General features: G+C 35.0%; 2 protein-coding genes across 3 annotated transcripts; one reads left to right on the top strand and one right to left on the bottom strand.

Annotated features, from left to right (window-relative positions):
* Positions 1–358: 358 nt before the first annotated feature.
* Positions 359–13,745, bottom strand: pola2 (polymerase (DNA directed), alpha 2). 2 transcript variants are annotated; one of them, XM_056463855.1, is made up of 19 exons: positions 13,665–13,745; positions 13,311–13,452; positions 11,017–11,141; positions 10,814–10,899; positions 10,658–10,715; positions 8,748–8,857; positions 8,468–8,661; positions 5,682–5,770; positions 5,379–5,531; positions 4,768–4,830; positions 4,633–4,687; positions 4,430–4,554; positions 4,272–4,310; positions 1,682–1,755; positions 1,484–1,592; positions 1,175–1,281; positions 957–1,013; positions 718–844; positions 359–630 (listed from the first exon to the last, which is right to left on the bottom strand). In XM_056463855.1, the coding sequence occupies exons 2-19, from the start codon at positions 13,390–13,392 to the stop codon at positions 478–480; spliced, it is 1,806 nt and encodes a 601-aa protein (XP_056319830.1). In that variant the 5' UTR covers positions 13,393–13,452; positions 13,665–13,745; the 3' UTR covers positions 359–477. The 2 variants fall into 2 exon arrangements, with proteins under 2 accessions (XP_056319830.1, XP_056319829.1); XM_056463854.1 differs by having other exon boundaries at positions 13,311–13,437.
* A 93-nt stretch (positions 13,746–13,838) lies between these two features.
* On the top strand, positions 13,839–20,693 carry dimt1l (DIM1 dimethyladenosine transferase 1-like (S. cerevisiae)). The gene is made up of 12 exons (XM_056463853.1): positions 13,839–14,017; positions 15,643–15,716; positions 15,856–15,942; positions 16,033–16,094; positions 16,182–16,275; positions 17,055–17,104; positions 17,432–17,555; positions 17,904–17,996; positions 18,075–18,139; positions 18,261–18,324; positions 19,420–19,526; positions 19,616–20,693. The coding sequence occupies exons 1-12, from the start codon at positions 13,960–13,962 to the stop codon at positions 19,656–19,658; spliced, it is 921 nt and encodes a 306-aa protein (XP_056319828.1). The 5' UTR covers positions 13,839–13,959; the 3' UTR covers positions 19,659–20,693.
* The last annotated feature ends 198 nt before the right edge of the window (positions 20,694–20,891 follow it).

The following is a 20,891-nucleotide window of genomic DNA, read 5'->3' as shown; positions in this document are numbered from 1 at the left end:
AACACACATACTATAAAATAAATCAGAAAATATGAAGTGTAAGACCAATTTATTTAAAAACAATCAAAATAAAACATTTTTGAATACTAAATCATCAAAATTATTTGAAGTTTGACAAAATATTTCAGATTCTCATTTAACAGGTTTCCTTTCATACAATAAAACTAAAAATCAAGTGTAGTAGTGCAACAGGATTATGTTTGTTTGTTTTTTTTTGTAAACCAACAATGCTGTGTGTGTAAACCATTATTTAAAACGGTCTTTAAATGACTTAGACATTATTTAAAAACAGTCAAAATATGGTCAACCACTTGGTAAAGCAGGCAATAAAAAAAAAAAAAAAAACAATCACAATAGGTTCCCTTTTTACAAAGTATTTTATTTTCCAGTCACTTTAAGTGAAAAGATTTAATAGAGATATAAAAATACAGACATGATGTAATAAAGTTCAAACAGTTGAAAAGACGTTCTATGGTCTCATATTTTGACCACCTGCCCTGCTATACATGGGCTCACTCTCTTGCCCTCCTCCAGCACAGGGTTTGGCTGAATGAGTAACCGTCCGTAAGTCCCGCCTATCTGTCCTTTAGTGAGACGGCCAGGATTGACACATACACAGCCAATCACATCCTGAGAGATAATAGCAAATTATTTAAAAATGACATCCTGTTTTATACAAATATAATAACATTTTATTCTGAAATGTGACTGATTTACCTTGATAAAATACCGAAGTTCAGAAGGAGCCACAAGAATATCAGGCGTGAGGTTCATTTGGCTGAATTGCTGAAACTTCTCATAATCCATATTAACCTCTTCCGCAGGAGGATACAGAGGATAGTAGCTAAAGGAATAATTCATTTGAAGATTTACAACAGTCAGGAATAGCAGAGAAGCGTACACACATTACCATTTCTCAAATGGGGTCATTTTTAAGATGAATTTGTTTGACAAACCTCCTCTGGGTCAACATGTGTTTCATGATGCGTGAGAAACGTTCTGTCCCCGTCCCACTGCAATAACAGAAAAGTCACCTGAATGCTTGTGTTCACTCATTCTTCTGTAATTATTTTTAAATAGGAAAATCACCAGAAACCACTATCAAAACTGTCATTCCCAAATAACCCACAGCACATACTGTGTGTACATGTCAGCTGTAGGCGAGTAGCATTACCTGCTGATCTCTTCAGCTCCCATATGAAACAGAATGTCTGTTGATGTCAGGCCGAAAGTCACATTACCAATGAGAAGCGTGCAGGGGTCAGGGGCTAAAGTCACTCGCTAAGAGTGGAAAGACAATATTAACAACACAAGCAATTGAAACATCCTCTAGTTTAAGACAATGACGTGTTGAATAAAACCATGTCTTCATAGTTAAGCTTGGCCTGAATCACACAAATAGATCAAATATTAATAACCACCATTCAAAGAAAGAGGACGGCCAGTTACATTGAGATGAACAAGGTTTAGCTAATCATCTCACCGCTGTATCGTCTTTGCTGATGTTGGTCAGGTTGAAGGGTGGCTGAGGATAAATGTAATGATGATGGACATCCCTCTGAGATGGAACAAACACCAACTTGCATGCTGTACTATAATAATAAAAAGTGTACATAGAAAGCAGTTAGAATCGGTGGTAGTACTTTGTAGTTGATGTAGAGAAAAAAAAAGATCTACACACCCTTTGGTTCCTTCCACTATGCCGTCCATACATCTCTTGAAGATGGTCTCAAATGTTTCGGTCACCTGGTTTTTCTGTTGAGAATGTTGAGCGTTTAAATTTGTCTCCATAATTGAAAATGTTAAAGAGGTCATGTGATGGTTTGTAATGTTTTCCTTTTCCTCTAGGGTTGCCTGAGCATATCTAAAAAAAAAGATCACTGGTCAAATTAAAGATTGGAAATTATTCTAATGTCAATCACATTTGAGCTAGGGCTGCGCCAATAAACAATATTATATTGAATCGCGATAAAATTATGTCAATAACAACGATAAGCTCTAGACTTTTTAACTCTATATTGATCTAAGAGCCAATCACACAGCAGAAATGTGCAACAATGGGATTCTAGAAGTGTGTTGATATTAGAGATGTACCGAATTTGTCTACTAAATATTTATCAGCTGAAAATGTAATGCCATTTAATGGACCCTCTAATTTTTGTGGTTTCAGGGATTGTTGGGATACTCTTTTAAAGCATTAAGCATTACCAACTTATATCAAATCATATATATCGTTATCGTTCAATATAGGGCTGTGCAATATGGACAAAATCATATTGCCATTTTTTTAAATGAATATTGCAATTGCGATTTTATTTGTGATTTTGGCAACTTTTTGCTTTTTCAAACATCATACATCCATTCTAAATGACCAAGAAGTGCATAAAACATTTCATAATGAAATAACGTGGTATTAAGTTTTATAAACAAAACTGTAGTAAAACTGTCTTTAAAACAGACAACATAAAATAAATGTGCTGATAGACGCTTGTGACTCTTCACAAAGTCCCCATGATGCTAAATCTTCTTCTAAACCTTCAGCTAGATATTTTCCTGTGTGATCTTCTGGGAAGAATTTCATTTCAACACTTTCAAAGTTGTCATTAATATAGTGGATCGTTAAACTCATGTTCCGCTCCATCGTTCTGCTGGACCACATATCTGTGGTCGTGGCGAAGTATTTCAACATTTCGTTACATTTCTCATACTTTTTGGAAATAGCTAATCAAATCGTGTGAAATGAGTGCGAGATGGCAGCTGGTCTCTTTTGTCAAGTGTTTGTATTAGTCTTCGGAAGCCATCTTTACTGGCGATGTGCACAGGCATCATATCTTTGCATATATGATAGGTGATTGCGTTGTAATTTCTTTGTACCGTTTGAATTCTTTCTCATACGACACAGCGCTTGCACAATTCTTGAACAATGGATACTTGTTCAGTTCGTTCAGGCTGGCTTTGATGTGTGCTTTTGCTTGTTTCGATGGACTTTGTCGACACGCATTGATCATTCAGTTTTTTTATGACGCTGTTTTAAGTGTTGGAACAGATTTGTAGTATTGCTCCGTTTCTTTGGACTAATCATTTCACAAGTCTTGTAAATGACCTTGCTCTGTGACACATCCTCTCTCCTGAATCCAAAATACTCCCAAACGGCTGATGTTGAATTTCTCTTTGGCACCGAATCATTTTTATTTTGACCTGCATCCATATTTTTTGTTCTTTCCTCCAGCTCGCCTATTCGCTTCTCCCGCTCAACTTCGTTGTTTGCGGAGTGAGCTGGTTAACATCCTTCTCCCGCTCAGCTTAGCTGTAATTGCCCGGTGTGCTGCTTCAGCTCTTATTGGTTAACATATTAAAATCATGTGCACAAGAACATATTCTGAATAAAAATCGAAATAAATTACTAGATAAAATTGCAGTCTTATGCGGTTTAGAAATCATGATTTTTTTGCGATTGTGATTAATCGCACAGCCCTAGTTCAATATGGAAAATAATTAGCGAGATCGGATTTTTGCCATATTGCCCTAATTTGTTGTCATCATGTCATCTAAAAGCCTTGTGTTATTTGAGATGTTTGATCAATCAAAGTTTAATTCAAAGCAAACTGGGAGTTTTGTGGAAACATACACTTGGTTCTGTTCAAAAGCGCTCATCCCTATGCACTACTCCCTTCGGAGGGTCCCTCTGAAGGATTAGAGCATAGGGCATGAGCACTTTTTAAATTGAGTACCCTATGTGACACCAAACAGCTTCCCTTCTCAAAGCATGATGGCCTGAAGTGTCCATCAATTGTATTTTTCATAATACTTAATTTCAAAGGCCCCTTCGAAGTGGCCAGGTTTGAGCACGTTGGTTTGGAATGACTCTTCAAACAGGGCGGCCATGGTTTTTTTTACTCTAAAGTGCAATATATTTGTAATGCACCATAAATCAGTGCATTTCATGTAGAATAAATAAAGTAGAGGTGTTGTAATGTGCAATTAAGCATCTTAACCCAGGGGTGTCCAAACTCGGTCCTGGAGGGCCGGTGTCCTGCATAGTTAAGCTCCAATTTCCTTCAACACACCTCCCTGGAAGTTTCTAGTATACCTAGTAAGAGCTTGATTAGCTGATTCAGGTGTTTAATTGCGGTTGGAACTAAAATATGCAGGACACCGGCCCTCCAGGACTGAGTTGACACCCCTGTCTTAACCAATTCTAGTACAATAACAAAATAATGACCTTTTAAAAATGGCATCATGTGGGCTCTTTAATGAAAAATTTGCTTTACCTCAATCTGCTCGTGTTTGGAATCAACAAAAGGTCCAAACTATGAAAGATAAAAGCAGTTCATTACTATCCAGACATTCACAGAAAAAAAAAGAAGAAGAAGAAACGGAAGGAAAGAAAAAAGTAATAATTGCATGTTGGATATGAAGCTGAACTCACCAGAATGCAGACATCAGGACGATCTTTATTAATAATAGTAATGAGGTCGAGGAGAGGGTCATAGGTCAGACATTCAGAAGGAGTGTACGGTCCACAGGCCATCATGACCATCACAGGCTCAGACACTGAAATAAAGTTCATTATGAAGGGTTTAGTGTGAACACTCAGCAGGGATCTTGTTGAGGCATGTTCAGCTACCCTACCTTCATCCATTTCTTGTTTCACTTCAGAAGGACAGTAAAAAGGCAGGGGGATGCCCTGGTGGACAAATACATTTCTAAATAAATATCGAAGTTTAACAAAGTGTAAATGTAACCTAACCGACTGAGGAACCTTACCTCGTACAGCTTGGTAGCAACAAACTTCTCCCCCGAGGGATTCATACCTTCCATGACAACAACCTACAAATACAGTGAAAAGTATCTTTTTTTGACTTTTACATTTATTCTGGCTTGTGAAATAGACATGTAAAAGCAATATCAGTGAAGAAATTTATGCGAAAATCTGCATGCCTAAAACATTACAAAATAAAAAGTCTATTGTTTTATTATGCTTTATTGTTTATTTTGAGGTATTTAAAATTATCTTGTCTATAGTAACACTTTATCATTTATATGAGAGCAATAGAACGCACCACTGCAGAGTTCTTTTATTAATATTATTAATATTTATGTAATGTTTCTATATTTTATCAAACATTTCCCCTGAAATGTTAAAGTAAGAAATATGATCACATACAGATGAGTGAATTACTGAGTATATACTCTAAAATGCAAAAAAGAAATAGTCCATTACATGTGGTCAACATGAACTAATTAATTGATGTATATTTCATTATCAGGATATGAGATGACTTGTATCATTATATCAGATTTTTGTCATATCACCCAGCTCTACATTACAGTATGTAGCCCTGTGTTTTCAAGACACTTGCATGTGTGCATCTCACCTGTCCAGGGAAGAGTGAAAACTCTTTAAGCTCTGACAGATCCACGGGAACTTGTCTTCCTCCCTGTTCCTGTCCCGCCTCCAAAAGCACAGACTGGGCATTGAGCTTCCCGTTGCTGTCACAGCACACCTGCCCCAGTACTGTGATGCTGTCCTGCAGGAGAGAACCAAAGAGAACTTACACCAAAACCAGCCAAAATGGGTAAACACAAACTCCAAAATGAACTTTTTCACACCAACCATAACCATGTTCTGTCTTCAGCCCCATTTTTAGAATTCGCTTTTATAATGACTCTTGTTGTACCTGAACCGGTAATGAAACTGGAGCGAATTCTTCAATGTTAAAGTGACTCCGCAATTCCTCTCCGAGCTCTTCAATCTTCTCAGTCAGAACTACAAACAAAGTAAAGAACATTTGCAAATGTATACAAATATGGAAAAAGGAAATCTGCATGCATCATATAATACAAACACAAATCTGTCCTATCATGTCAAAGGAATGGTTCCAGGATTATAAATAAGGTTTGCAATTGCATTTTCAATATGTGGATGCATAAATTGTGACAATCCAAATGCAATTGCAAATCCCGCATTACCGTTTGCATTTTCGCAAATGTGAAATGACTGCCACATTTCAAATTAAAAAGAAAAGTCCATTTGTAATGGATTTCCCATCTAGTCTTACGAGCCTGACATATCTAAATAGCAATGTTAATTGCTTAATTGGCTTTTTCTTTTTCTCTGCGTCGTTTATGTAACCTGCCAAAAATCTAATTGAATCGCAAATCCTTTTGCATTTGAGCTTCCGATGTCTACACAGAAACCTGTCAATCAAAGGACAGGGGTGGGACTACTTTATTGAGCATGTGTGTATACAGAAGTGACAACACGCACACTCAACGTAGGGTCCTATTTGCATTTGAAAACTGTCCAGGATATCCTTTCATAATATTTCAAGCACTTTCCTAGTGTATTTTCTAACTTTTTTAGCACTTTACATATCTACATACGTATACTTTTTCATCACATTATATCAGATTCTATAGTAATAGTAACATTTTTGATTGCATGTTTGCTCCAAGCCTAATACTGAAATACATTCTCTTAACTGTCATTTACTTGCATCTTAAATATGTCAACGTTCATCTTAAATTAACTTTTATTTTAATTTCAAAGGCTGGAGATATATATATAAAAAAAAAAGACAGGCAGATCACACTACAGGAACACATGCAGTTTTATGCATAAACCACATGTATTTTTTTTATTTTATCTAACTCATTATAATTACCCATTTGGTGATATAAATTAATACGAAAGCAGTTTTCAAGCAGTTCCAGGCACATTATTCAAAATCTAAGCACTTTTCAAACCTTAGACTAACATTCAAAGACTAGATTAAACTAGTTATACAGAGTATGGCACACTGAACCAGAAATTTTTGACCGTAAATTTCACATGTTAAAAAATAAATTGACACACTGCCTACAAAACGTTTGCTACCATAAAAAAAGAACCAGGTTCATGTTTTTCTGCTTTACGCATCTGAAAAAGCGCTTTAAGAGTTGTTTTGACAGTTCAGAGCCACCGTACAAAAGCTAAATACAGAATGCGGTCACTTGAGCTACAGATAACTTTATGACAAACACAGTGCATAAAATAAAGACAGAATGTGGCAGACAGTTGAGAACCCCTATGCTGAATTCATTGACTGTTGCACACCTCTGCCCTGCTGCTGTTTGGTGTGTGTCCATACATTTGATGTACTGCTCATAGAATAGAAAGCTTGGCGGCTTGAGGTCCACATTTGGTTTGTTGCTTCAACACGTCAACGTGGCCGCCGTCTATTATACTGTCTAAACTGAACTGAACTTAAACACTACAAACTTAACTACACTGTTCCTATTTACTGTGACCTTTTATGTGAAGCTGCTTTGACACAATCTACATTGTATAAGCGCTATACAAATAAAGGTGAATTGAATTGAATTGTCTATAGGTACTGCCAGTCTCTGTTCAGGATTTGTTTATGTGCGTGAATGTGTGAAGTATCACGAGCAATGTATCAAAATCTCCACTGATTTTTCTAAAATAAACTTTGCATTTGGGGATAATCCAGCACAGCTCTTTAATAATGAGCTGAACTCTCCTTCCTCTCTATGCAGTATTGGATGAACACAATATGTAGAATATTTCTTTTTCTACTTTGGAGAAGAGAGGAGAACGTATCATTGCTTAAACTGACTACAAAATGTTTTTTGCGTTTTTTTCCTAATGGATTAATTAATACGTATCAGATTCAGTGTGCAAGGTTTGTTTACGTGAAAAACTTTTTTTGATATGAATACGAAAAAAAACCCGCATACAGTGTTTCCTCTAGGATATTTTCCAGCTGTGGTGGCAGGCCTTTTTTTTTTACACAGATCTATCAACTACCTGTGGCGTTATTTCAATGACAAATGTCGTAAGCGCAGTATTAGAGGTCGAGATCGCATTTATGTAATAGCCTACGAGCATACGGATCTTTTAGCTTGCGCGCTGATTTCCTCTGCTCATGCACAAAGCTTCTTGCACGCCCCATCAAATATAAGCCGCTTCAAGAGTGTGCAAAGCTTGTTGTGCGCTCTCAAATAAACGCTGCTGAAGTACAATTTAGTGCGTTTATGTAACGAGTATGTCTCCAGCATTTATTAGATTTGCTAGGAATATTTATGAATGTCTTCAATAGACCTACAGAGCAGTATTAATGCGTCCTGAAGTAAAGTGAAGCGACTATACGTTGTGTTTGCTAGCCTATCGAATCACGCACCTGTCAGCACGTCACCTTAAAGGGTTAAACAAATGACGCACAGAACTACTACGATTACAGAAAAGTTTGCGCTGTTATAATTCACTTACCCTTTAATACGTTTTGGTGCGATTATCACCCGCTATTTAAAAAATCAAATGTTTTAAATGAGAAGCTGTAATGTAGCCGTGGCGGGATGAATTTTGGCGTGGCGCCCCGCCATGGAAGAATGAATGTTGTGGAAATCATGGCATATAAAAATTTCAGACTTCAGTGTGCAAAGATCTTAAAATGGTTCTCACCGTCCCGCACATCCCTCAGTCTCTGGAACATGTATTTGTAGCTGCTGATGAGTGAATTCTCCCCTCTGTCCAGCATCTCCACACTCACTGCAGTCTGTCCTTTACCCATCCAGCGTGGACCCTGCACTGCCCCAAATGTGGAAACCACCTCTCCTCGCCCCCCACGCATGCCGTACTTTTGAGAAGGGGTTGCACTACACAAACACATTACCGATCTTTATATTATAGAACAAATGCATCAAATTCTCTGAAAGTAAAAATGTCAAATCAGTTTGTTTACCTTGGTGAGAAGCTGGCAGGTGACAGCATTAGACTGGGACTTGCGAGTCGGGCTACACCTCTCTTAGACTGAGGATGTTCAGGAGTGGACAGCGCTCGCTTTTGAGACCCCTGTGATCACACAGACATTGATTCATGCTTTTTAACCAATCAAGTTTTTAATGTAATGTAAATTACAGTATCAAATAAACAGGTTGGGATAGAAGACTGAAAGAAAGAAACCATTTAAAGTCTGATCTCTACACCACTTTCTCATTTGGGATCAAAGGGTAGTATGGAGAGGGACTTTTAATTTTCAGTCAGCCAGCTCAAGCGCTGTCATTCCATTACAAAAATCACTGCATTGTTTCTTTAAAAATCAATAATCTTCACTGCCTGATTGATATATGCTAAAAAGTGGAGTACATTGTTATTATTTGTTTAGTGCCATGTCTTTAAAATATGTACATTTATTTTACCACAGTATTTTCAAGGAAGTTTTTATGCTCGCCTGCTGATCCTCATGGTACTTGTGTTTAAACGATCTTTCATCTTGTTTTATGCTTGAACAAATAAATAAATGCTTAGGTCTAGGCCTGCACAATATATAAGTTGCAATGTTAAGTTGGGAATAGCTGATCAACAGTTGAAAATACATTTTTTGGAGTCACTGTAAAGCATAACCGTAACAGAGTGAAACAACATCATTTGCATGTGTTTTAAAGGCATTTCAAGAGAGTGTAAAGCATTCAGGCACAATTATTGAAGAATTATTTTCCTGAATTATTAATCAGGGTTTCTGAATGTTTCATCAAGTCAAATTTAAGACTTCTAAAGACCTTTTTAAAACCATTATGAATGAAATTTTAGACTTATAAATGGCTAAACACTAATGATTATTTCTAATGGCCTGGTTGAGCCAATGGTTTTTTTTTGCTTGCCACAAAAATAAATAAATAACTATTTCTTAGCAACATACTTTAATGTGTGAAAACTAGAAAAAGCTCTAGTTGTACAGTTTTTTCAACATAAGATTTCTTTTTTTTTAAATGACACTTTTAACATTATTAAAAGTATATTTGTTGTGGAGGCAATTACATAAATTTGGCTTTTGGTCCAAATTGATTGAGTATAACTTCTATTCAACCTAATGCATTTCTGTTATTATCACGAGGAACTTTGTAATTGTTTTTAGTTTTCTTTCCCTGATTTTATTGAGATGGATTGTTGGTGATTTGGATGGATGTCAGACCAATTGGGAAGCTTCATTTGGACAGAGGAAAATTAAGACCTGTTTAAAATGATTTAAGACATACAACACAATATTTCAGTGAATTTATAACTTTTTAAGGCCTAAAAGTTTTTGAAATTTAAGACATTTTAAGATTTTTAATACCCTGCAGATACCCTCATTATTACAATAAGGACCCAGTGTTGTTTTATTAGATTATTCAGGTACAGAAATTGAATACAGTTTGACCTGAAAATGATAAAGCACTTTTTATTTTACTTTTTTATTTGCTTTATTGTAATTATTTTTGCTTGCAATTTCTTTAATATTTTATATACATGATTCAGCCCTTACAAAATCACCCCAATCAATCTAAATGAATGTTTTCCCCCAAAATAGAGATTTTCAAGCCATCTGGTGAAATTGTATTCATATCAAAATAAAAAAAAATAGTAGAAAAACAAAATATCGCAATGTCAGATTTTTCCAATATTGCGCAGCCCTACTTAGGCCTATTTAATAGATTATATTTTAATTACATTATTGATGCTGTAAATGGAATTTCATGAAATTGAAAAAGTCACCAGAAGTTTATCTGTGGCTGAAAAACACTTGCTGTGCATATAGCCTGTAATGCATTTTTATCTATCCTTAAACACTTCCGACATCCCTCCTATTATTCTATCTTCAATTATTCTCACCTTGGCAGGTGTTGAATAGGAATCCAACATGTTCTCCTCTTCCTCTTCTGCTCGGATTCTGCAAGACTCTGTTAAGAAGATCACTTTGAACGTTTATGGATGAAAATTAAACTGAATTACAGCCATTAAACTTTAGGTTGAGCTTTATGAGGATACAGCTCCTGGAGGGAGTTGATGTCTCTGGTTTTGTTCATTTGGCTTCCCTTTGAGGTGCTTTTAGGCTTTTTCTTCTTGTTCAATACCTGTAAAGAGAGCAGAAGCAGTATGCAAATGAAGCATAGAAACATTGTGGATCTTATTTTTGGCATCTCAAAGCACTGCACAATTTCAGTTGGTGTTTTTAATGTCCTTGTACTAACTTCTTGTTCAAACTGGTCCAGGTTTTCGAGAGTGAGCGGCAGCTGCTTTCTGGTGGAGCTGAAAGCAAACCACTCGAAAACAATCTCTTCACCCTTCAGCCTGTGACACAAACACTGCTCCAACACTGCAATAGAAGAAAAAAACAAAAGTCATGTGTATTTAATTGAGGTAAAGTTGGTTTTCCGCTGTGGCGACCCCAGACTAATAAAGGGACTAAGCTGAAAAAATGAATGAATGAAAGTTGTTTTTTTATTCGTACATTCATATAATTCGTGTATAAAGCCTGGGCCCCATTATTTGATAAATGATTGTGGTGTACACTTCATCCAGACACTTGCGTTCCGCTGATCAGTTTCTATTAAAAGTCCCAAAGGCCCACCTCAAATGCAGGGGCGAACGTGCATTTGCCACCGCCGGTCCTCGCCTTTAGAATGCGCTGCCGCTTGAATTAAAAATGGCTTCGTCACTGATCATTATTAAGCCTAAATTAAAGACTCATCTTTTTTTCTAGGTCTTTTGAAGCATAAGTCCCCTCCTTGGGGGAGCAACAAATCTCGTTTTTAATCCTGTTTTAGTGTGGTCAACTGTGGTAGCATCTTTTAACTAGGTGGAATTATTTAAAGGGTCTATAACTTTCTTGTTTTAGGCATTGAAACCAAACAGTTTTGGTATAATCTATTTTACATGTTTTATACTCTTTTATATTATGTGCCTATTGTTTAGTATGCCCATATACTGCTTGTTTGTATTTCCTCTGTAAAGCACTTTGTGCGGCCTTTGGAAACGTGCCATATAAATAAATTGAACTTGAACTTGCAAAGAATAATTTTCTGAAATTGTATTAAAGAGAAAGTGTGAATATGTGAACATAAAACCAACTTTACCCTAATGCAGGTGTTTTCAAACTGTGGGGCGCACCAGCACCTATTGAGAGGGGCGCGAGACATTGAGGCGTGCACTCGGGTAAATTATGATGACGATTTTTATGTGTTCACTAGAGTGAATCTGATTAATGTTAGCTCCACATCTAACTATCAGACACCTGTAGAGTTAATGCGTTCGAGTAAAACATATACAAATAAAATGGACCGGGTGCTTTTTAAAATGAATGATGGTGAATGAAAGTAAAACCGATGAGCCATCTGACAAAAAAGTGCCCATCTGAATCAAATCAGCAGGATGTCCTTCTGGATCTTTTACTTACTTCGAAGACACTACTGACTACATTTACATAGACATCAGTAATCTAGTTATTTGCCTCAATAGAATAATTTAATTAAGGTGTTTACGTGAAGTGCTTTCATGTAAGAGTTTCATGTAATTTTGAGTGACTTTAACTGCACTTCGGCAGTTTCACTTTTACTCAAGAACATTTAATTCATGCCCCTGTCAAAAACTGGGGTATTAGACGCAAATAAGGAGTATGGACAGGTGGAAGAGTGTTATGGAATGTAATAACGCACGCCGAATGGAAAGAAAACATCTGCATTTCACAATGTTTATGTCTGTGGTCCTTTACTGACAGCCACGTGTGTTATCTTATCAGAAAATATAGCAAAAAAGTCCTACATGACGGTAATAGTTTGATTGCGGTGTTTACTTCAATAATGCCACTAACATATGTATACTCCACCTCTTGATTCCATTTCTGTTTAGTTCAATTATGACTTTAGTTGGATTAAGGTAATCAAAAAAAATATTGTCTTAATTGTATTAAAATCTATTAACCCTAACCCTAAGTATTGGTTTCTATTGGATGATTTACAATATTATATTTGTGCATATACATTAGATTAGTCAGTACTGAAGCGAAATCTGGAGCTAATCTAACAAAATGACTTAAAATAATGGTTCAAAAAGTAGTAGCCATAATTTATGTTATAGAAAAATATTGAATAACATTTTCAAAAATAGCAAAAATCAAGAGAAACTAAAAAATATTTATAATTTTGTTGAAATGTTGTAGTTTGTGATTTTTTTCAATATTTTGCAGGAATTTAAATGTATTATCTTTCAATTTCTAAATATGTTTGGTGACTAAAATATTATTTGAATAAATATATCTGTTTAATAAATCTGTTTTGTTCAAATGCACTAAAATTTATTACCCATATTCACTGAGAAATGGAGAAAAATATTCATTTTCAAAATGGGGTGTATTCAGATATGCTGAGCACTGTACATGTATTTTTGTGTTTAATATTAAGAGATATATTTTAGAGCATTAAATCAGGTCAACAATACTAAAATCACGCAGAAAAAAACACACACAAATAATAAACTTGACATTTACTTTTGTCGATGGTGTCATTGTTGAAGGCTATGTTGAAAGTGTCCAGCTCAGACTTGATGTCCTCTGCAGTGACTGATTCCATTGTTAATGTCCTCTGATGTTCAAATGTAAAAAAAAATTCGGTCTCCTGAGAAAAAAACACCTTTTTCAAAACAATTCACACCACACAATTTATACAACGGACTTGTAACAGTGCGAAATGTTAAGTCTCTCACAAAATACTAACGTAAACACAATGGCGCTATCGCAACTTCATTCATTTAGCTTTATAAACAGTTTTACTCAACAAAACAGCAAGTTCACAATAAGACGGTTATGATGAACACAGATAAATGACTTTTATAAATAGATTACCTTCTATATTAACGTCAAAAATCAGCTGTCATATTCATCAGCAGTCTTCGCATCACGTTCGGATTGCCGCGAAAATGTACCCGCAAAACACACCGAAAGGTCACTTCCGGTTCCTCCACGTGTCCTCCAGAACGGCAGAGGGAGCGCAAGCTTGACAACTGCATTTCCATCCAGATCAGCTGAAAGGAAACAGAATAAACCCTGTATATGCTACACGTGTTTGTGGCACTGTAAACGTTAAACGCGTTTGTGTTTTACATCTTACTCTTAGCAGTCGCTGATATTATTTATCAAAATGCCGAAGGTTAAGGCCGAGAAGAAATCTCGAACACACCAGGAGGTGAAGAGTCAAGGTTGGTTCTTGGGATGTTTTGTATACTGTCAGACGATTTTATCAAATGTGTTCTTATTGACCAATAGTCAAAGTAAAACCTGGAATACATTTAACATGTATTATAGTTTAAACATTTTGGAATCTTCCAGTAATACGTCCAGGTCACTTTTTACTCCAAAACACAAGAGGAGAAATTCTAGCTATTTTTAGGACCAACATATTTATTTTCCATTCATCTCATCTCATTTCTTTCTTTCTTTCTATCTATCTATCTATCTATCTATCTATCTATCTATCTATCTATCTATCTATCTATCTATCTATCTATCTATCTATCTATCTATCTATCTATCTATCTATCTATCTATCTATCTATCTATCTATCTATCTATCTATCTATCTATCTATCATTAATCCCAGTTGTTTTGCTTTATTGTATAGAATATTTGCACTAGTCGGGCACTAATTAATATTTATAGATTAAACTAGGTAATGTACAGTATATGTAGGTTTAGTGTATATTCAATGTTCTCGTAACACTGGTGAGTGAGGTAAAAGTGGTTTTATGTTCGTATGGTTTACCATGATACTTTGAATATTCTTTCAATATATGATTTTAAAACAGCATTAGCACTATTTATTCGACTGATTATTGTTGTATTCTTTGGTAGTAACTGGCTGCTAATATGATTTCCCTATTTAGTATTAGCAGGGAATACTTTTCTGAAATTATATTTAGGACAAATTCAGAATATGTGAATATAAAACCAACTTTACATCAACACATTGATGTCCCTAAGCAAAACAGTCCTAACATATACTCCCTATAAACACTGCACTATTTAATATTTGCACATTTAAAATTGTGCTTATTCATTGCACTTTGTTGCACTAATTCATCTTGAATTGTACATTTCCACTGCAGATATACATTTTGTAATTGTGCATATATATATATATATATATATATATATATATATATATATATATATATATATATATATATATATATATATATATATATATAACTGCATACTTGTACATATATTCATCTATTGGAAACCTCTGATCATAGTTAATACAACTGGTATATATTGTTCATAGTACATCCATCTGTAAATATCACCATAGTTTTTCTATAGTTGCACTTTATACCTATAGCCTGCTATTGCACTCCTGGTTAGACCTAAACTGCATTTTGTTTCCTTGTACTTGTACGTTTATAATGACAATAAAGCTGAACCTAATCTCACATTGGGGTAAATTAGGTTTTATATTCGCACATTCATTCATTTTTGAATAGTGACAATTTGTGACAAGCTAGTTGGAATATTCAGTAAGAAATTCCATGTAAGTTTTTCTTGTAAACAACATTAGTACTATTTGATTAACTGTGAACAGTGTTGTACTTTGATAGTCACTGGCTGCTAATATGATTTTACTATTTAGAATTCGCAAAGAATACTTTACTGAAATTATATTAAGAAGGTGAAAGTTCGAATGTGGCAATATAAATAACTTTACCTTAATTAATCTCACTCTCTCCCATGATTTACACAATTTATTTATTTAAGAAAAAAAAGACTTTGACATTGTTTTTTTTGATCAATATTGAATTACATTAACACATGTTCCTTATTTCAGGAATTATGTTTAATACTGGTATCGGTCAGCATATTTTGAAAAACCCTTTGGTTGTCAACGGCATCATAGAGAAGGTCAGTAATTGGGATTATGAGTTTTTCTGGAAAGTTTGTCTATATCCTTTTAAGGCTGAATGAGCTTTCTCAGTGCACGACTATATTGTACATCACATCATAATCAGCATGCTTATTTATCACCAAAATGTCTTTTCAGGCAGCGCTGCGACCAACAGACGTGGTTCTGGAAGTTGGTCCTGGAACAGGTAACATGACTGTCAAACTTCTGGAGAAAGCCAAGAAAGTAAGTAGCTTTCAATTGATGTTTATGTATAATTTAAATATTATTGTAACTCAACCAAACTTTCTTTCATTATTTACTTCTTACTTAAAGGTGGTTGCCTGTGAGTTGGACACCAGGCTTGTTGCTGAGCTTCAGAAAAGAGTCCAGTGCACGTAAGTACTTTTCATACACCTTTATCATCTCTACCCCGACAACAACCTCAGCACATGCTTAATTAAAAAATCTTTTTTATTGAACAGTCCAATGCAGAACAAACTTCAGATCCTCATCGGGGACGTCCTCAAGACTGAACTCCCCTTTTTTGATGTCTGCGTGGCTAACCTGCCTTATCAGGTATTGTTTTGGGGATTTATCTCTTGGTTGCTGTGAATTTGATTTCTGAGTAAATCTGCTGTTCAGCAATGAACAGGTACTTAAAGCTAATTTTAAATACTTAAAATGGCTCACCCTGATGTGGTTTTCATGCCGAATAGTTTTCTTTTTTTATTCTGTAACTATAAAGAGAGAAACATGTCTTGTTCACTCTTAACCATATAATTGCAGTGAATGACCAGCATTAAGATTAAAAAATATGTATTATTATTAAAAAATCTATTATTTAACACAAATTTTGACTTTGTCTTTTCTGCGAGGCTGTACATTGATGAAAATCTATTAGCACTGCAGTTCACTCACTGTTTGAATAAATCAAAATGTAAAATATTATACGCAATACCAAGAAAATCCCTGAAAATATATGCATAGTTTTTTTTACTGAGATGAATTCCTCTAGATGGGAACTCTGGTTGTCAGATGAATGCAATAACTTGAACGTACAGGCATTGAATTTTATGTCGTGTTTTAATTTGCTTTGATTTCCCACCACTTGTGGGCTTTTTCTGGTCAAGTTAAAAGAAAATGTGGTGCTAACAGTGCTTTTCTACAGTATGAATGGTCAGCAGGTCTGGATTTTTGTTAAATAATGCATTCAATTTCATTTCAATTGTTCATTGCCCTTTTAACTCAGAGTAACAAAGAACTTCAGAGAAATGTTAGTTGGTCATGTTAGTTGAAGTTTACTGCAGATTGTTACAAAATCACTGATATTCACACAGACTTTATTTTTCCCTTAGATTTCATCACCTTTTGTGTTTAAGTTGTTACTCCACAGGCCGTTTTTTAGGTAAGAAATTGGCTTTTTTTGTAGGATGTGTTAGTAAATGTGAGTGCAGGATGAAGAAAACACAAAGTTGATTCATTCTTTAAACAAAAGATGAAGCATTATTTTTTTAGTTAATTATATTTTAAATTGTTATTTATCATTGATGTCTTATGTTCACACAAGTTAGATAAGGCCTCATTTTTGCCTGTTTTGTACTGTGTATGAATATGCAAAACACTTACAATGAAGCATAATTGGTGGAAAATGACACTAGATGTAGATAAGTTTATCACAATATCAGTATTATTAGTGCTTTGACCCAGTTTGAGTTTTATTGTGTGTGTGTAGGTGTGCTGTGTTGATGTTTCAGAGGGAGTTTGCTATGCGCTTGGTGGCTAAACCAGGAGACAAGCTGTACTGCAGACTGTCCATAAACACACAGCTGCTGGCCCGTGTGGACCACCTCATGAAGGTTTGGAAAGTCCCTCAGTTCACCAGCTGATCATGGAAACCCATTTCTGTTTTTCTTATAGGGGAAAAATTAGATCTCTTTTGGACTAATGAGATCACACCTTACATTTGTAACACGTTACATTTAAAAATCGAAACTGAGATACATGGAGATAAACACATTTCTAATATCTCAAGTTTCCATTACTATTATTATTATGAATATTAAAATACACAGTCAAGTTATGAATCTTGCTTGAATGGATAAATCCCCAGTATAGTTTGACACCATCATCTGTAAAATTATTATTATTATTATGATTATTATTATTATTACTACTACTATTATTATTATTATTATTTTTTGCAGGTGGGAAAGAACAATTTTAGACCACCTCCAAAAGTCGAGTCCAGTGTGGTGAGGATAGAGCCCAAAAATCCTCCTCCACCTGTCAACTTTCAGGCATGTGTCCTCAATGAAATGATAAACTGGCTGTATGGTTATTGTAAATAATATAACACTGTTTTCCTACATTCATAGGAATGGGATGGTCTGGTCAGAATTGCATTTGTTCGAAAGAACAAAATGCTCAGTGCTGCCTTCAAGTAAGACCTTTTTAAATGCTCTTTATGTTGAGCAAGTATAAACATATAGCATTGTAAACATATTTTAAGCAATCTGGTTCTTTATGATATGGAATTTACATTGTTGCTTTTGTCAACGCAGGTCTACTGCAGTTGAGAAACTTTTAGAGAAGAACTACAAAATCCACTGCTCCATCCACAATATAGTAAGTCTGCTTTACATTGGTTTCAGCCCTGTTTACACTTGGTATGTACTAGCGGTGTAACTAGGGGTTATGTCACTCCCTGTTTAGCCTGCATCAATGTAAGCTGCACGATTAATTATTAAAAGATCAGGATCTCAACAACCATGCAACGTGCATTATAAATGATGGTGATTTGCATATGTTTATTAATCCAGATTTGAATGCAGCAATTCGAAGAAAACGCAAAATCAAGAAAGAGATTGAGTCTTTAGTCTTATGAGTTAGTTACAAACAGTCAAATAACACAGAGGTACAGGGATAACAGTTTATAGTTTAGATAAAAACTACTGATGTTTATGGTAAAGATTAAAATAACCATCTAATGCATTTAATGATGCTCAAATGAAATTTGTAGCCAGCAATTACATTATTTATACTATAGGTGGCGACAACCAGTCATCAAAAATATGCAGCTGAATAATTCTTTAAAAATGATACGACTAGCAATGAAAATGAGACCAAAAATAAATCTGTGTTGTACAAATTATAATGTTAGATTTCTACATTTAGCGTTATCAGCAACAGTAATAGTAACAGTAAATTTTACACAGTACTGAATATTTTACTATTTATTTATTTATTATTATTATTTATTTATTTATTTAAAAAAATTACAGGTTCTAAGTTCTGTTTGTTAAAAGCAAAAGTGTCTTGCAGAACTGTTTTTGTAATAAATGGAAAGCAACTGACATTTGTCGTCTCCTTTTTGGCTGATCTGAAAAATGGTCCGTTGTGTGACTAAAAAAACCATAACGTGATCTGAACCGTGAGATTTGTGATCCGTAACACCACTAGTATATACAAGCTTGATCGGAGTCATTCTTTGGTCAGTAAGTGGAGAGAGGGTGTCTTTTATAGCTTTTTATGCTACAAAAGAAGTCTAATCAAAATCATTTTCAAACATCTCTTAAACTGGAAAGCTCAAAACTCTTTAGACCCCTTTCACACCTGTATTTAGCTTTATCAGCTTGTGCTATCAGATGTAAACTGCACCTTTTCATTGCACTTTTCTTGAGATGCAATTATATTCAAATGCATTTCCAAATTGAATTGCAGGAAATACCAGAGGATTTCAACATTGCTCCGAAAATCGAAAGCATCCTTCAAGAGTCCAAAATCAGTGATAAAAGGGCACGTTCCATGGACATAGATGATTTCATGGTGTAAGTATAACTCGCTTCACTTCATGTACAATTGTTTTTTGGGGGTGTTTTGTTAAGCATTTTTTTTCTGCATCCATATTTTACGCTAGGCTTCTTCACGCGTTCAACTCTGCTGGGATACACTTCTCTTAAAATTTAAGGAACGGGGAACGGCTACTAGCTTTACAGAAGTGATGTCACAGTCTTCTCGTATTGTGGTTGATGCTTTCATACATGCGAAGAAATGAATGACATTTCTTTTCAATGGACAAGCAATGGGACACTTAATCACTCAGGCTGGGATGTTTTGTGCCTTTCCTGTATTGGGGAAATAATTATGGACTTCTTTTGCGAGGTAAAGCTTTGGATGTGTGTGGTAAGAGATTTTACTCTCAACATTAGGCTGTCTTAACAGAAAAGAGGGTTTTCATTACCGTCAATCTCAGCACCGAACATCATCTTGTGCGCTGTTTACTTCTCATTACTGAACTGTCAAGGTGAGAAATGATTGCTGTTAACACTTTATAGCAAGGTTGCTTTTTTATCTACATTAGTTAATGTAAAGGAATGCCATGAACAAATTATTAAAGGGATAATTCACACAAAAATCTTAATTGACTTGCTATTTGCTCACCCTCAAGTTGTTCTACAATGTTTGTGAGTTTCTTCTGTTGAACACAAAAGTAGATATTTGAAGAAATCAGGAAAAGTTAAACCATTGACTTCTATAGTAGGAAAAACAAATACTATGGAAGTCAGTGGTTACAGGTTTTCAGCTTTTTTTCAAAATATCTACTTGAAACTGGTGAAGGGTGAGTAAATGATGTCAATTTTAATTTTTAGGTGAACTATCCCTTTAAATACAAACAATGAGCAGAACATTTTGCCTAGGGTGATAAACGTATTAGCAAAATAATAGCAAAACTTTAAGTTCATTTATAGAACTTGGATGTCAAACATGTATTATTGAATCTATAGTATTGACCATCAACTTTAATAAATGTGTAAGTATATCAAATATATATATATTAAACACAATTTTATTAGGATTCTTTATACAGTTATTACAACTGTACTTTGTAAAGTGTGTAAATATAATTGCAAACTATTGACCTATTCTCTCGATTCGTTTAGGGCACGTTTCCTTGAAAGGCTTAGTTGTACAAGGTCAATAAATCTTAAAGAAAATGTTTTGTGTGAAAATGTGTTGACTTATTATTTAGAGTAATTAAGAACAGATTCTTCATAAATCTGAATACAAGTCTTCTGGCTTTAATGGCCCGTTTCCACTGAGTAGTACGGTCGTTACCGTTCACCTTCATCAGACTTGTGTTTCCACTGCCTAAAGGGTACAAATGGTACCCTTTTTTTGGGCGTGGTGTACAA

Source organism: Danio aesculapii, chromosome 8, assembly GCF_903798145.1.
Source record: "Danio aesculapii chromosome 8, fDanAes4.1, whole genome shotgun sequence".
In the NCBI taxonomy this organism is placed as follows: domain Eukaryota; kingdom Metazoa; phylum Chordata; class Actinopteri; order Cypriniformes; family Danionidae; genus Danio; species Danio aesculapii.
Note: the sequence above shows the minus strand (reverse complement) of the source record. Positions and strands in the feature narration are given on the sequence as shown.

What these genes read in the sequence shown, in the direction of transcription:
- pola2 (XM_056463855.1), bottom strand. Translation starts at nt 13,392, where the DNA reads ATGGAATCAGTCACTGCAGAGGACATCAAGTCTGAGCTGGACACTTTC. An exon ending in CAGTTTCATTACCGGTTCAG is followed by an intron (nt 5,532 to 5,681) that starts GTACAACAAGAG and finishes TCTCTCCTGCAG; the next exon opens with GACAGCATCACAGTACTGGG. An exon ending in CACATGTTGACCCAGAGGAG is followed by an intron (nt 845 to 956) that starts GTTTGTCAAACA and finishes TTATTCCTTTAG; the next exon opens with CTACTATCCTCTGTATCCTC.
- dimt1l (XM_056463853.1), top strand. Translation starts at nt 13,960, where the DNA reads ATGCCGAAGGTTAAGGCCGAGAAGAAATCTCGAACACACCAGGAGGTG. An exon ending in TCAACGGCATCATAGAGAAG is followed by an intron (nt 15,717 to 15,855) that starts GTCAGTAATTGG and finishes ATGTCTTTTCAG; the next exon opens with GCAGCGCTGCGACCAACAGA. An exon ending in GACATAGATGATTTCATGGT is followed by an intron (nt 19,527 to 19,615) that starts GTAAGTATAACT and finishes ATTTTACGCTAG; the next exon opens with GCTTCTTCACGCGTTCAACT.